The sequence below is a fragment of the Myripristis murdjan genome, chromosome 21 (assembly GCF_902150065.1).
Source record: "Myripristis murdjan chromosome 21, fMyrMur1.1, whole genome shotgun sequence".
Taxonomy (NCBI): domain Eukaryota; kingdom Metazoa; phylum Chordata; class Actinopteri; order Holocentriformes; family Holocentridae; genus Myripristis; species Myripristis murdjan.
Window position 1 is genome coordinate 17,233,406 of NC_044000.1, and position 13,698 is coordinate 17,247,103.

The following is a 13,698-nucleotide window of genomic DNA, read 5'->3' on the forward strand; positions in this document are numbered from 1 at the left end:
ATTTGGACAGCTGACCCGTTTACTGTTTCCTGGCATTCCCTGATGGAATTTGCTCCAGTCTCCCCTTTTCCCTAAAGAGAAAAAAGCAGGTTAAAAAATGAATTAATGAAATGATTTTTTGTAGAGGACACACACTGTGCACTGAGACCAAGGCACTGTGTTTGCATTAAGTCTTATGTGAGGTTGAATCAAACTCCCTGAGCGATGATGCCACCTGTAGGTCACAACTGTGAATGTACACCAGTCAAAACGGAAGAGCGGCCATGTGTGTGTGTGTGTTGTGCGTTTTCACTGTGTGCTGAGGTGATGCTTGGCAGGTTGAACACATCAACATGCGCATGTGCCGCAGGAACTGCATCAAAACACAAACACAAAGCTAATTTAAAGTGAGTTTTTTATTGCTTTCATTTCCAAAGAGCTCTCTGTTGTTGGGAAAACACAGCGACTCCACAGAGAACTGAGCTTTTCCATCTCAAATGCTACACTGCAAAACCCTGTTATATGCATATTTCCATTCATGTAGACCCATAAAAGATCTGTCTATATAAGGGAGGCAGCCTAGTCCTGTTGAGGGCAACGGCGCTTGGAACTGAAAGTTTATATTTTGCTGCACACATAATCTTTAAAGCTTTCCAATACAATTTCCTTCATAATACATAGATTATGAACATGTCTCACATTTTCTCATACGACTGAAGATGAACTTCAGACTTAATTAAAAAAAACAAACAAACTGAGAAGTTTCGATACAACAAAGATCAGTAAATAGGACTATTCACTTTACTTGAAATGGCATTAGTGGTGATGGTAGTTATACCCTGGCCACATTGTGATTAATCCTAGAGTTATGTAAATAATACAACAAAATAGTTCATTTTCATCAATGTTTTTTTTTTTTTTTGACAAGAACACATTGTGCTGAGTCAAGTGTGGAAAAGAAAGCTTTAACCTTTTAAAGGGTGGCCTGTTTTACATGACTTAATCTCATGGTATGAGATTCTTCTTATCACCAATGTAATAAAATAGCATTAGAAAGTCCAGGGAATTGATAAAAATCAGTTTGGCACTGAAGTTAGAGGATATTTCAAAGCAGCCATTTCCCAGAAAATGAACAAGTAGACAAAAAACCTTATGACAATGCAATGATAGTTTAACCATTTAAGAAAGAACGCTGAATATCTGTTATCAACATGTTTCTGCTGTAAAAACAACCAATGACAAAATGTTAAACCAGAAAGATAGGAAGTGGTTCAGACCATTAGAAAACAGTATAAAATGACATCCTAAAAAAGAGGTTTCAGAGTTGAGTAAAAATGCCAAAAAATGCAGTCTCTGATGCAGTCTAAACCAGCGGACATGTCACCATTAAAGCATTAAAAAGCACCAAATGTGCATGGACACTGCTCAATGTACAAATGTCCCAGATATGTGTAAAAAAGGAAACCAAGAGTCCGGGGGACAGAAGTGAGTGGCAGTTGGGGTTTAGACACCACCCGTGGAGACAAAGCCAGATCCCTGGGACAGTATGGTTAGGACAGGGGGATGTGGAGACAACGTGAGCCAACTCAGTGAGGATGGGACTCTTTCCGGTTCAGGATACGGCTGCGACTGGAAGAGACCGTGGCACTACGAATGACTTCCATCCACCTACAAGTAGGAAAAGAGCTTCAGTCAGTCCCTCGGCACAGCACCACACAGCTGTGAAGAAAAGATGAAACACGCAGATGAATGTCTGCCGTACCTTTCAAAAGTGTATTCACTCTCAGATCGGAAGTAGTAGACGTGGGACTTGAAATGCAGTTTGAAGACGTAGTCCTTGTGGATGTTTTCAGACTCAGAGGGGATGGTGACTGAATAACCCAACAGAGGAAGGCTCGCCAGCGGATAATCATCCTGAAGGGAACGCAGTAGAACTTGGTTAGGGAAGTTAAACATTTAATTTGTTTTGACGATGGCTTCTGGACATTTTTCTGGTGCAAGGCCTTTAATGGATTCAGCGGTGCCAAAAGTGAGAAGATAAAACTGCATGGGAAAGTGCATAAACCTCTAACATGACACACAGATCTGACATTCTACATGGAGATGCGATGCTTTTAAGTGCAGAAGAGGGTAAACACTGTCACTGGCACTGAGTGTGGAGAAGAACAAACATAGCGGAGGCTCTGGCATCTTTACTGGATAAAAGGCTCGAGCTGAGGTGATCCTCACCTGGTGAGTCTTGTAGAAAAACAGGCTGAAATTGGTGAAGACGACCCAGAGCTTCTGCCAGCCGTTGCTATTCTTGAACTTTCTTAGTAAGTTTCCTGACAGCTGATTCTACAGAAGCAAGAAAATGTTGTGAATCTTCAACTATAGAAATTCAGTTTTTTACAGAAAACGTGCAAGAAGAGCTAATGAAATAAAACTTCTGAACATTTATAATGTCAAATGCAAGGTCAATCCAACATCACTGAGCCTGGTACCATTACATTAATGTTTTATCTTAGGCAAATACATCTATAGTGCTAATGTTTACTTTCAGGGAGTAAACTGAAGCAAAATTTGGCAACTTTGCTCTGTTTGTATATTATGTTTAATGGTCATGCTGTTCCTACAGTAAACAAATTTAGCTCAGCAAATTCAGCTGTAAATCAAAAGTTTTATATAAAATCAACCAGTGTTGTATTGCTGATCTATGATGCACTGGAGCTAATAAGATTCCATAAAATTTTGTCTGTAAAGAACTTTGCATATTTGCTACTTTCAAAAGGTGCTATTTAAATAACTTATTTCATACACAGGGCCTCTCCTGTCTCCCTGCTCTTTTACCTCTAGACTCCTGCAGGATTCACTAAAGGAGAGGCTCTGAACACGGTACCAGCAGATTAGAGACAGAGGCACAGGTCCCTGGCCACTGGCGGGCCCCGACACAGGGGCCACATGCTCACTGACTGGACTAGGGTCCTCTACCACGGAGAACGCACAGACGCATGGGGAAAAGAGAGAAAAGACAGAGAAGGAAAAAAAGAGACAGGGAGGGAGGGAGGGAGGGAAAGACAGAAAGACAGAGACTGAGTAGGTGTAACACAGGCATGCAGTGGCAGGGATAAACACGAGGGCCGATGGTGTGTCCTGGCAAGGCTGTGAAGAGGACGTTGTTACCGCTACAGAGGAAGAGCAGAACTAGATCAGGGTGCAGCTGGGTTGTAGAGAGGCTACATCCCAAACAGGATCCGTTCTGTTAGTATGAGATGAGGACGTCTAGCACATCTACATACTGCTCTCTCTCTCGCTATTTATAGACGATTGGAGATTTCAAGTGCCAGGGGAGGAAAAGGAGGACAGAACCACACAGGAAAGCCACAGTTAGAGTTAGATAAGGATGTCACGCTGGCTACTACTATTAGCCAAAGGAGGGAGAGGTGGGAACAGTGCCCTCACCGAGCAGCTGATCATGCCTGTGGTAATAGTTTGGGTTAAATATAGAGAGAATAAGCAGCTTCAGTATATAGTAAATTAAGATAAATAAAAAGCTAATTCTCTCATACAGTATCCATACAATATTCTAAAATTTATTAGTTCACAATAGCAAAAATATGGTGAAGCGTGAGAAAAAAATGTCCTCAGGCAAAGAGAAAAAAAAGAAAGTGCAGAGATATAGTCTTTATCTATAAGCGTGGCTTGGAGGATACTGTTCCCATGGAGAGATTATAACAGTGAATTAATACCAGATATACAGCACACATTCATATACAGACAGAGAGAGAAAGAGCGAGGCAGGAAGGGAGGGGCAGGTCTGAGGTTGAGGCTGAGGTTTGGCTGGTACCTCCACGGCTATGCTAAAGTCCACCATGGACACACTGGTGTTCCTGTGCCAGCACACGTGCACCGTGGTGTTACCACGGTGAGGGGTGGGCTTCTCCAGGGAGGTGTGCGACGCTGTCATGTCGTCCTCAGACTCCGCCTCCACCGAGGAGTCCTCAGGGCATTCTGGGAAAGTCAGGAGGCTGTTACTACTAGACAGTGTCTAAGATGACGGGGGAGAAGGGTGTTAAAACACAGACCGAGTGAGATCAAGTAGAGGTTAACCACAATCCTGTGTATCTGGAATTTCAGGTACTGAAGTTACAAACAATACTTACAATCAAGAGGAAGAGTGGATTAGTTTGTTTCACACTCGCCCAAGATGTTTAATTACTGCACGTCAGCAGTAAATTAGCTTGAGATTTCAGGTGAGAGTGGTTTTTGACAGTGGCTGAGGGGCGCTGTCACTGGCTACTGAATTACTGCATTACGTATGAGCCAACTTACTGTTGTCAGTCAGATTGCTGGCCAGCAGGTCAGATGAAGGCCCGTTGCTGGTTTCTGCCATGTCTATTGCCATTTTTATGTCCTCCATCCACTTCTCCATCTCCGACAGAGAACTAAAGGGAGACACACATAACAGGATACGGGTGGTCAGTTTTTCCCATGAGCAAAACAAGCGCGAGTCACGACATGGTGCCCATGTGGCTACAAAGACTGTCCTGTGACTGGAATGTGACGTGTTTAATCCTGGTGACGGGCAATGCATGTCCAAGTGTCTTGTCAACATGTCATTAAGCATGACATGAAACCTCCACCTACCATTCTGTTTCAAGTTACACCAGCAGAATGGCAAAAAAAGTAAACACAAGCTTAAAGGTGTGAAAAATAATCCTTTTTTACGGCATTTTTTCAAAATTAATTTGCCTGGCGTGAGGACATTTTGATGTGGTTATTTTACAACGGACGAGTGTTAATAGTGAATATGCCTTTCAATTCAGACTTAATTCATTTTCCAAAGTGAATTTGGGTGCAGCAACTGGAAAGACCAATAAAGAAATGCACAAGACACAAAACCAACCAAAACAAGAAGCTAGAAACCACTCCTCCATTCTCATAAAAAGCCAGTTAAATGTGAGCAAAATAACATTTATAGCTAATAAATAACATTTGTTATTTTACCAAGATGTTGGTGTTGGAGAATGTATACTATGTTTAATGTATGCATGGCCTAGCAAACCATTCCACAACATCATCCACATAACTGGCTGTCCTCTACTGCTCTTACCTCGCTGCCACCACCACCGACTGCCGCTGTCCAACCAGGGTGAAGGCGTGAGGCACACCCCACTCATCTTCACTCTCTCTGATCTGAAAGAGCACAGAGACACAGAAAACACATCAGAGAGCAGTTGTATCTAGGACAGCAAGGACTGAAATAGACAGAAATGGAGGGAGGGAGGATAAAAAGAGAAGAGGGAGAGATGGAGATGTACAGTTGTATCCAAAATGGATTGGGGCGGGGGCGGTGTTGGGGGCAGATGTGGGCAGACGAGCTACAGTGCAGCTGTTACAGCGCAGTTCATTTACAGAGAGTAATGACAAGCTGGTGGCAGATGGGTGCAGTGCGGTGTGTGCGACTGAGACGGGCACCACTTACTGTCATGCCATGGAGCGGCAGCTGCCCGTGCACTTTGAACTGATTGGTTGCTGTCATCCCCCGGCTCGTGTACAAAATGACGTCGTTGAACTGTCACCAGAGACAGAAGGAGGGAGAAAGTGAGAGAGAAAACAGGGAAAATCTAAACTGATTGTCTTTGCCAGTGACTCTGTAGTCTGTTGACAGCGGGGTAAAAGTACGGAATCCAGCTCTGTTTGGGATTTGCCAGCTTTAATCAGACGTAAATAACATTCAGATTTAACAGAGTGGAATGTCATTGCTTCTCTGAAGACACATCCGTCTTATCCACGTTAAATGCCAGGCCTGACGTGACGCCAACATAACAAGCCTTACCGGATTGATTTGTACAAAGACAAGGAAATTCATAACCTAGAATGAGGAATTTGCAAACTTTTATGACCCAGGAACTCCAAATGGAATGAATAGTCGATAGGAATGAATCTTCAAGCTAGGGCTCCACCACACATATTTTCCAATTCCTAATTTCAAATTTAGACTTTCAACAGTATCAAATGTGCATACTGGCAAATCACAAGATTGTCAAACTTCCAGGCAAAATGTGCTTCTGCCAACACCACTGCAGCAATGTATAGTTGGAGAGAAGAATGAGAACATGATTATTTTTCTACTGAGATCATTAGACTAAATAATTAGATTAGTGTGATATGACCTAAGGTCAGAAATTGGGCGTTACCAGGAAAAACATTCGTTGCTGTAGGCCTTTTCCAGACAGTTTGCTGAGGCAGCCTAACCTGATGAACTCCTGAAGAAGGCAAAAAACATGATTTATTAGAAAGATAAGGGGAGTCAGTCAATGATGAAATTTAATGGTACAGAAAATATATCTGGAAAAAATAAGACATATAATAAAAAAAGATGCTGCATCTCTTAAAGGAACAGTGCAAAATACAAAAAAATGAGATATTTCCTCACTTATCACTAGTGCATTCTATTCATCCAGATGGTTTCTGTGTGATTTGGTGGCGTTTCCAGTCTGCCACAATTTTCCCTGTCCCCTGACACCCCAGTACAATGGGAGTGGATGGATATTCTTTTGTGGTGTTTCTATCTGCCCTTAATGAGTAGAAATTAGGCAGATACAGATACAAATACAGTTTGCTGGTATTCTTCAGCAGGAAATAGTTCCCAACAAAACTCTTCACACCCAAGGGCTATGGATTATGCCAAATATTTGTGTCATTGTTTTTGGAGAGAGTTGCTGCTGTTGAATTTTCCATGTGTAAATTTTTGTCAGTTTGAGCTCCACAAGCAAATAATCAGTCCCATTTTATTTGGATGAAGGGAGACAGTGAAGATTGTGTCAGAATGGAAACTTTGCCAAATCAATCAGAAAGTATGGATGGATTTATTGCACTAAGGGTAAGTGAGAAACAATCTTTTCTGTATTTTGGGCAAGCTTTTCCTTTCAAGCTAATGAACTCACCCGTCCAGGAATGACAAGATTGTCAACGCCAATCAAATCCTTCTTTAGCTCCAGAAGCTTCTGGAAGTTCTCCATCTTGATCATGCTTCCTTGGAGCTGTTCCACCACCTCAGACACATCCGCCAGAGCAGCTGCAGACCAGCCAGGGCAGAGACCATTAGACACCATACCACATTGCAGGCTGTTATGATACACTTCTTTGAACACTGGCATACAGTGAGTGAGCGCAGTACCTCTGCAGTCCCTGAAGTCCACGTGAGTAGGTGGGTAGTGTTTGCACAGACGCTCCAGGATTTGCTTGTAGTGCATGAGGCGGTGCAGGGGCCGCAGAATGAAAACATTGAGGGGAATGTAGCAAACCTTTTGCAGTTCAAAGTCCCTGCAGAGACCCTCCAGCCTACGAGATGCCCTGCATGCCTTCTCCAGCTCCACCAGGGCCTCTGACTGCTTATGGAGGTTTGTTGTAAGTGGCTAAGGACAGAATAAAGACAGGGCTGGTTGGCATCTGGCACATCTGTGGCTGTCAATGCAGTGCCAAGTGTATTATGCAATTTTAAATACAGTGGTTGGAAAGTCTCTCACCTTCAAGCCTTGGAGGTTCTTTAACAAAACATCTCCAATGCGCTGGTAGTCTCCTTTGATGTGAGCATTGGAACGCCCTTCCCTAAAAAACACCAACATCAGCAGTTGTTTTTATCTCTTGAGTTTATGGAGCTATTGAGCACAGTTAAGTAATCTACTAAGGAATACAAAAGCACTTAAAGCTCATTGATTATTCAAGGGAGCCTCAGCACTAACGCAAGAAAAATTCCAATGAAGTTGGACAGGAGTCATTTAACCTCAATGAAAAGATCCACCAGCAGGTGTCTCCCTTGAGCATGACTTGCCCCATTCAGATGCAAGAGTAATGGGGCTGCCATCACAGGATTCATTTGGAATATTAATGAGTTCTGTACAGCTTTTTACCAGTAACTTAAAAATCCCCTCTGAGAATATTAAGTATGAAAAATGATCTATTCTCCTCTGCCACTGACAGCTGTCAAATCCTGGTCAGCGTGGTGAAAGTGAGTGTCTGTCAGAATATTTGAATATGCAAAGCAAAAAAGGAAATACATGTAAAGGTAAATACTCTGCATACTCATATGAACGCGGTCTTTATCAGCACCACTGGCTGACTGTAATGTCACTTGCAGCTCTAATTTTAGGGCTCTCAAATATGACTAGCTGAGATAGGCTATGAAATAAAAATATGTCTGCAGCCAATGGCCTTAAATACTGATGGTCTGCCAGACTTTCTGCTTCACTGTCTGTGTGTCTGCATGTCTGTGTGTGTATGATTCTGTGTGTGTTAGATAAAGCATAACATCATTAAGAAGATCAGACAGCAGAAACCCACAGGCAAGAAAAGGCCGGCCTTGATGCAGCACGACTGTTGCCATGGAGACCGCAGATCCTCAGGTCATATAGGGGGGGTTGTGCTGCCCTCACAGACCGAGTGCCATTAAGACTCATTAAACAAGGGCCAGAACTGAAGATAAATCGGCCAGAACCCAAACAACACATCGCAGAGCGTGTTCTTGACCCGCAGGGACACTGGATCAAGCCCGGCTGTGATGTTAACTTGGCTGAAAAAATGACTGAGCTTCTTGCAGTGCTGGTGTCTCACCATAGTGCCAGTCTCTGCTCTACCTCCCTGAGGAAACCCGTGTGAAATTTGTACAGGGGCTCAAAGTTGGAGAAGATGGTGTTCTTCAGAGTCTCTGGAGTAGCCTCATCTTGTCCTACGGCGCCCTGGAAAGACTGAGACGACAAACACACACGCAAACCTCAGTTTTAAACTATTCGAACATGCAGAAATGCAGATTTTCTAGTTGAAAGAGAGCCCTGCAGTTTGGGGGATGTTAAAAAAAACATCCAACCTAACACATACTTGTTTTACACCTATAATCCTGAGCATGTCTAGATTTGTGAAATGAATAATGCTCAACCACAGCTAGAAATAGGGCACAAACAGAGTACAAATACTTCAATCCATGATGGAGCAAAGCTGGGAAATACTGACTTAATCAAATAACAGCTCGTTATAACAGTCTAACATTCAGAGAGCAGCATCATTTTACTGTAATGCAGCCTTTTAAACACTTATCACAGGATTACAATATCCAAAATCTCAGACAATATCTAGTCTCTTATCACAATATCAATATAATATCATTATACTGCCCAGCCCTCGTCCAGAGCCTCTCCACTTTTAAGTAAAAAAAAAAAAAAAAAAAGACAGTGTGACACTACCATCACCAAGAGTGATAGCAGAGGGATTTTCCAGAGATCCAGAGATCATTTCCTGGTCCAGAACTGATAGTGTGGCCATATAATAAAGCTCACTTGGATACAAAAGGTCAGGAAAACACTGTAAAAGTGGACAAACTGACTGGTAGTGGAACAGCTACAGCTATATCTCTTGATGGCATCAGGCATCTGGAGTCAAGCTTGGTTAAGAGTTGGTCATCCTGACAAATATTGATTGAAATGTTAAAGATCATAGGAATGCCATAGATCAATACTTGTTAGTGTAGATTTTCAAAGGGTGCCTCCAAAAGAGCTTTATCTCTGTTGCTGAACAGTCATGCCTAAGCCTTGTGATTTCTCTTAAAATCCTTTAATTGTCAGGGGGTAACTGGAAGAATCAATAGCCCATCATTCTCAACACTACCTTTGGGGATTGTTTCATTAAGAAGTACACTGATTGGACTGAAACAAAACATTGCATGTCATGTGTTTGAGCTCAGCAGATAGAAACCAGCTTTGTTCCACTGACGTGAGGGGGAAGGAAAGTGAGTTTTAGGAAAACTAGTGTTGCTGGAAGGGCTTGGGAAGAAGACCAGAGGGCAACAGCTGTTCTTCAGATGATTTCACCCCAAACAGCAGCAGCACCAGCCAGTGTATAGAAGGAGAGGGAGGGAGGGAGAGAGAGAGGCATACATGCACACAGCAAGGCCGAAAAAGGATGAGGCGACCAGCCAACCCAAATATTTATGAGATGTGTGAAAGCCTTCTCTGAACTGAACATTAGAAGATGAGAAAAGCTGCAGCCTTTAAAAGCCAGTGAAAAGAGGGGTGATGCATTTTCTCCACATGTGCGAGCTGTCTCCGACAACCACAGGGCTTTCACATTGCCTCATAAGAACATTCTCCTTGTTTGTAGTGGAACCAGCGGCCCACCCATTTAATATCCTGTTTTCTGTTGCATTTCCCCTGAGATTACGCCAAATAAAAAGGTGTCCATATGTTTGTGTGTGTACACACAGCCAGCGAAAGCTAAAGGAGCACGTTGAAATAGGAAGTCAGATGTAGTGGGAGGACAGTCAACTCGAGCCATGTATCTCTTCAAACACACACAATTTATCATTCACAGCCTTGAGTGAGACAGATAAATGCATTTCAGAGCATAAGTCTGGTGAATCTGAAAAAAAAAAATGAAATCACATCTGCCAATAAACCCTGTGTCACTGTCTGTGTGTTTTGGCGGACGCTCTGCAATGGAGCAGCTAACCGTAATAATCAATGTTTTCTCCCCAAAGGACAGCGCAGGAGAAAACAAACAACAGAGCAGCGTGTTGGCAGAGTGGATTTGGCTTGTCTTACCACAGTCACCACCTCCAGGTCCTTCAGGTAGGTCCTTTCCGTGGTCAGCAGCTCCTTGGCGATGAAGTAGGCCCGATCTGTCGGGAACCTCTGCAAGCAGCATACCAGTGAAGAAGACACTGAGCAAGAACAACCTCAGTTTCTTACTGTAACTCAGCATGGCAAAAATCACTGTCCATCAGGTAATTTAGTTACAAATTCAGGCTAAAATCTTGTTTTCTTTAAAACAATTGAAAAAAAAAATCTGTCAGTGGGATGACATAATCCCACCTGTTTTCAATGCAGTGTCACTTGTTTCAGGGATTTTTCTGGCAACAGGTATATGTCACAAGGCAGGAAAAGATTTTCCGCCCACCGATATCACCAAAATGGCACCTGTTTCAAGCTAAAGCTCATTTGTTTTAAGAAAAAACAAGATTTCAACACTTGAAATCAAACTTAATCACTTGTTACAATGGAGATTTTATTGCAGTGAATCCTCTGTCTTTTCAAGTATATTCAACTAGTGCTTGATCCCATCAGTTGTATTGCCTGTCAACTAACCTATTTCTTCTAGCAGATTTAGTAGAAAGTACACAGCTTCAGTCCCGGTGGAGAATTATTTAGGACAGGTAATCTAGGTCCTGTGCTATTTTAAGTGTGTGACAGTGGCTTTGAAGTACACGCTTGAAAAAAAAAAACTGATATAACAAAGCATCTCATCAGTGCGCTTTTCTGTATTTTTAAGGGGGGGCCTCACTGAGCCACAAACCTTCCTCCGAACCTCGTCTTCATCATCGGTGCGGATGCTGCTGGCATCGTTGAGCAGGGGGCTGGTGAGGGGCGAGGGCTGTCGGCCGTCCGGACTGTGACTGCAAAGCTCCAGTGACTTCTGGCCGTTCACCATGCCTTGGGAGTGGCCAGAGGACGCGGAGAGGTGAGGGCTGTTGGACACCACTCCTGCAGTGGGACATGCAGGAACCGCAGTGAAGAGGGGGAAAAGGCAAAGTTAGAATGAAGCAATTAAAGTGATAACACAACAGACTACCAGACCTGGGCCAAACAATGTGAATAATCTTAGCACCTACTTGAAGTGCTGTGTAATTAGAAATGTCAGAAGAGTTTAGACAGAGTCTGGTAAACTATCAATCACATTAAGTATTATGAATTCAAAAATGTTCTGATGAGTGGTAATTAAACTTTGTGGCACTCATTTCACTGTCTTACATGACAAACCCCACCCATCAGGTAACGAAGTGGGCTAAAGTAAACCATTAAAAGCAAATTTGACCCAGGTTTAGCATTCTCTTAAGCCACGCAAAAAAAAACAAAAAAACAAAAAAACAAATGCTAATGAGGTCTAGCAGGGGGATTTGCCTGCAGCTACTGAGAGTCAGTCGTGACTCACTCGACTGTCCAGACAGCTCTGGCACTCTGCTCTTGGTGCCACGTCTAGGTTTCCATCATTATAGGAGCTAAGACTCATACTGCAGGATGATCAGGAGGAATAGCTCACTTGGTGTCATCTACAGTGTACTAATGTTAACTAAGCTTACTTACTATGTTATAGCTGCTACATGCCCACTATTCTCTGCTGTCCTTTGGCATGGTGACATAAAGGCAACAGTGGTTGCACACACACACACACATGTACGCCAATACTGTACACCTCATGGTTGCGATTTGTTTAATACACCAGCACAACTTTGGTTAGGATTTGCTCTAAACACTACAGAGGAAAGGAGGGGAAACCACAACACAGGCACACAAACACATCTACAAGATAGCTACAAGTGAGTGTATACAAAAAACTATATACAGACATTCAGCAAACCAACCAACACTGCATCTACAACACTACAGGGAGGCTGACAAGGAAAGGTCTAGAATCTACAGTGATCACCAGACAACAATGTTGGGATCTCAAAAAGAAGATTCAGAAATCTCACGTGATAGAGGTCATCTTTATTGACACTAGTTTCACACAACTGTATACAAAGTTAAATGAGAAGAAATCTCCAAGAGGAGGTGTCAAAGCTCTGTGCGTGTCAAAAGGGACATTGTGAGTGAGCGGAGAAGAGACTGAATGAAAGAGGGGGACAAGTGCATTAAGACAGGTCTCTGAGTTAATGAATTACTGAATAATCTTCTAGGCCTCGTCTAACATTGATTATCACAAAGATCGTATTGAAATGAGGATTTCATCAACAACCCTGTGACACTTGTGTTATGATTGTGTTATTACTTTTCCAAAGAAATCAGCTGGTAATGAGGGAACATAGACATCATCCAGGAACACAAATCAGTCCTCTATTCAATTCAGTGATACATTCAGTTTTACACATATAAAAATGCGCTTTTGAATCAAACCATAGTTTATGCTAGCCTATTTTTAATATATGCTCTAATATCAACTTTCTGCATCGGCCACATGAGATGATGAAATTACAGTGAACTGACTGAGAGTGCTAAAGTTATAAACGTATGTGTAGTAAGGAGCCCAGGCAGAAGAGCATGATTACGTCATGGTTCAGCCCTGGGTTAGCGCAGCATGCACAGGAAACAAACCCTGAATGATAACAGTGATTGCAAACACACACAAGCCTCGCCTTTAGTCCAGGGAATTTGAGCCAGTAGAGTGCAGGGCTCTGCCACAGTCACAGCTGGAAGTTGCAGCCCTGTTTGTTCTAAGCCGCACCCCCTTTTGCCAATGCTGTTTTTTATTGGACACGCCCCTCTCAGCTAATAAGCAGGGAAAGTTGGTCAGTGGTGCATTGGCCCATGACAAATCTCCCCACTGGGCTTTATGATGTTATGAGGATGCATTTAGAAGATCAGAGTCTTGTTTTGTGCTCAGATGAAGAAAACTGGTGCATGTGTCAATGGGCCATGTTAGCTCTGAAAGTGCAAAGGCCACATTTCATGTTAGAATGTATTTTTTTTTAAGTTGTTTATGATTCCAAAACTATCTGTACTTTGGTGAGTAACTTAACTATATTAAAGCACTGAAGTTCAAACAGTGAGAATTGGGTCAGCAGCATTTTACACTGTCCCTGGCAGGGTGTTAGTGTCACTAAGGCTACCAACAGGCTAGGCAAGGTCCTGGAAAACAGCAGCCTTGACACATGACCAACCTGCCCGCCAAGTTTCATGGTATCACATGGAT

At 42.8% G+C, this 13,698-nt stretch overlaps 1 protein-coding gene across 2 annotated transcripts in view; it reads right to left on the minus strand.

Annotated features, from left to right (window-relative positions):
* Nucleotides 1-377: 377 nt before the first annotated feature.
* Nucleotides 378-13,698, minus strand: part of LOC115379491 (FERM, ARHGEF and pleckstrin domain-containing protein 1) — a 50,478-nt gene continuing 37,157 nt past the window's right edge. Inside the window, exons 14-27 of one of the 2 annotated variants that reach the window (XM_030080205.1) lie at nt 11,317-11,492; nt 10,554-10,643; nt 8,575-8,708; nt 7,491-7,572; nt 7,142-7,379; nt 6,909-7,039; nt 6,159-6,227; nt 5,444-5,533; nt 5,072-5,154; nt 4,291-4,403; nt 3,806-3,969; nt 2,209-2,316; nt 1,742-1,893; nt 378-1,647 (exon numbers count right to left, since the gene is read on the minus strand). In XM_030080205.1, the coding sequence (XP_029936065.1) occupies nt 1,566-1,647; nt 1,742-1,893; nt 2,209-2,316; nt 3,806-3,969; nt 4,291-4,403; nt 5,072-5,154; nt 5,444-5,533; nt 6,159-6,227; nt 6,909-7,039; nt 7,142-7,379; nt 7,491-7,572; nt 8,575-8,708; nt 10,554-10,643; nt 11,317-11,492 (1,712 nt within the window). In that variant the 3' untranslated portion in view covers nt 378-1,565. Of the gene's footprint in view, nt 1,648-1,741; nt 1,894-2,208; nt 2,317-3,805; nt 3,970-4,290; nt 4,404-5,071; nt 5,155-5,443; nt 5,534-6,158; nt 6,228-6,908; nt 7,040-7,141; nt 7,380-7,490; nt 7,573-8,574; nt 8,709-10,553; nt 10,644-11,304; nt 11,493-13,698 lie in introns of both variants that reach the window. The other variant, XM_030080204.1, reaches the window with a different exon arrangement.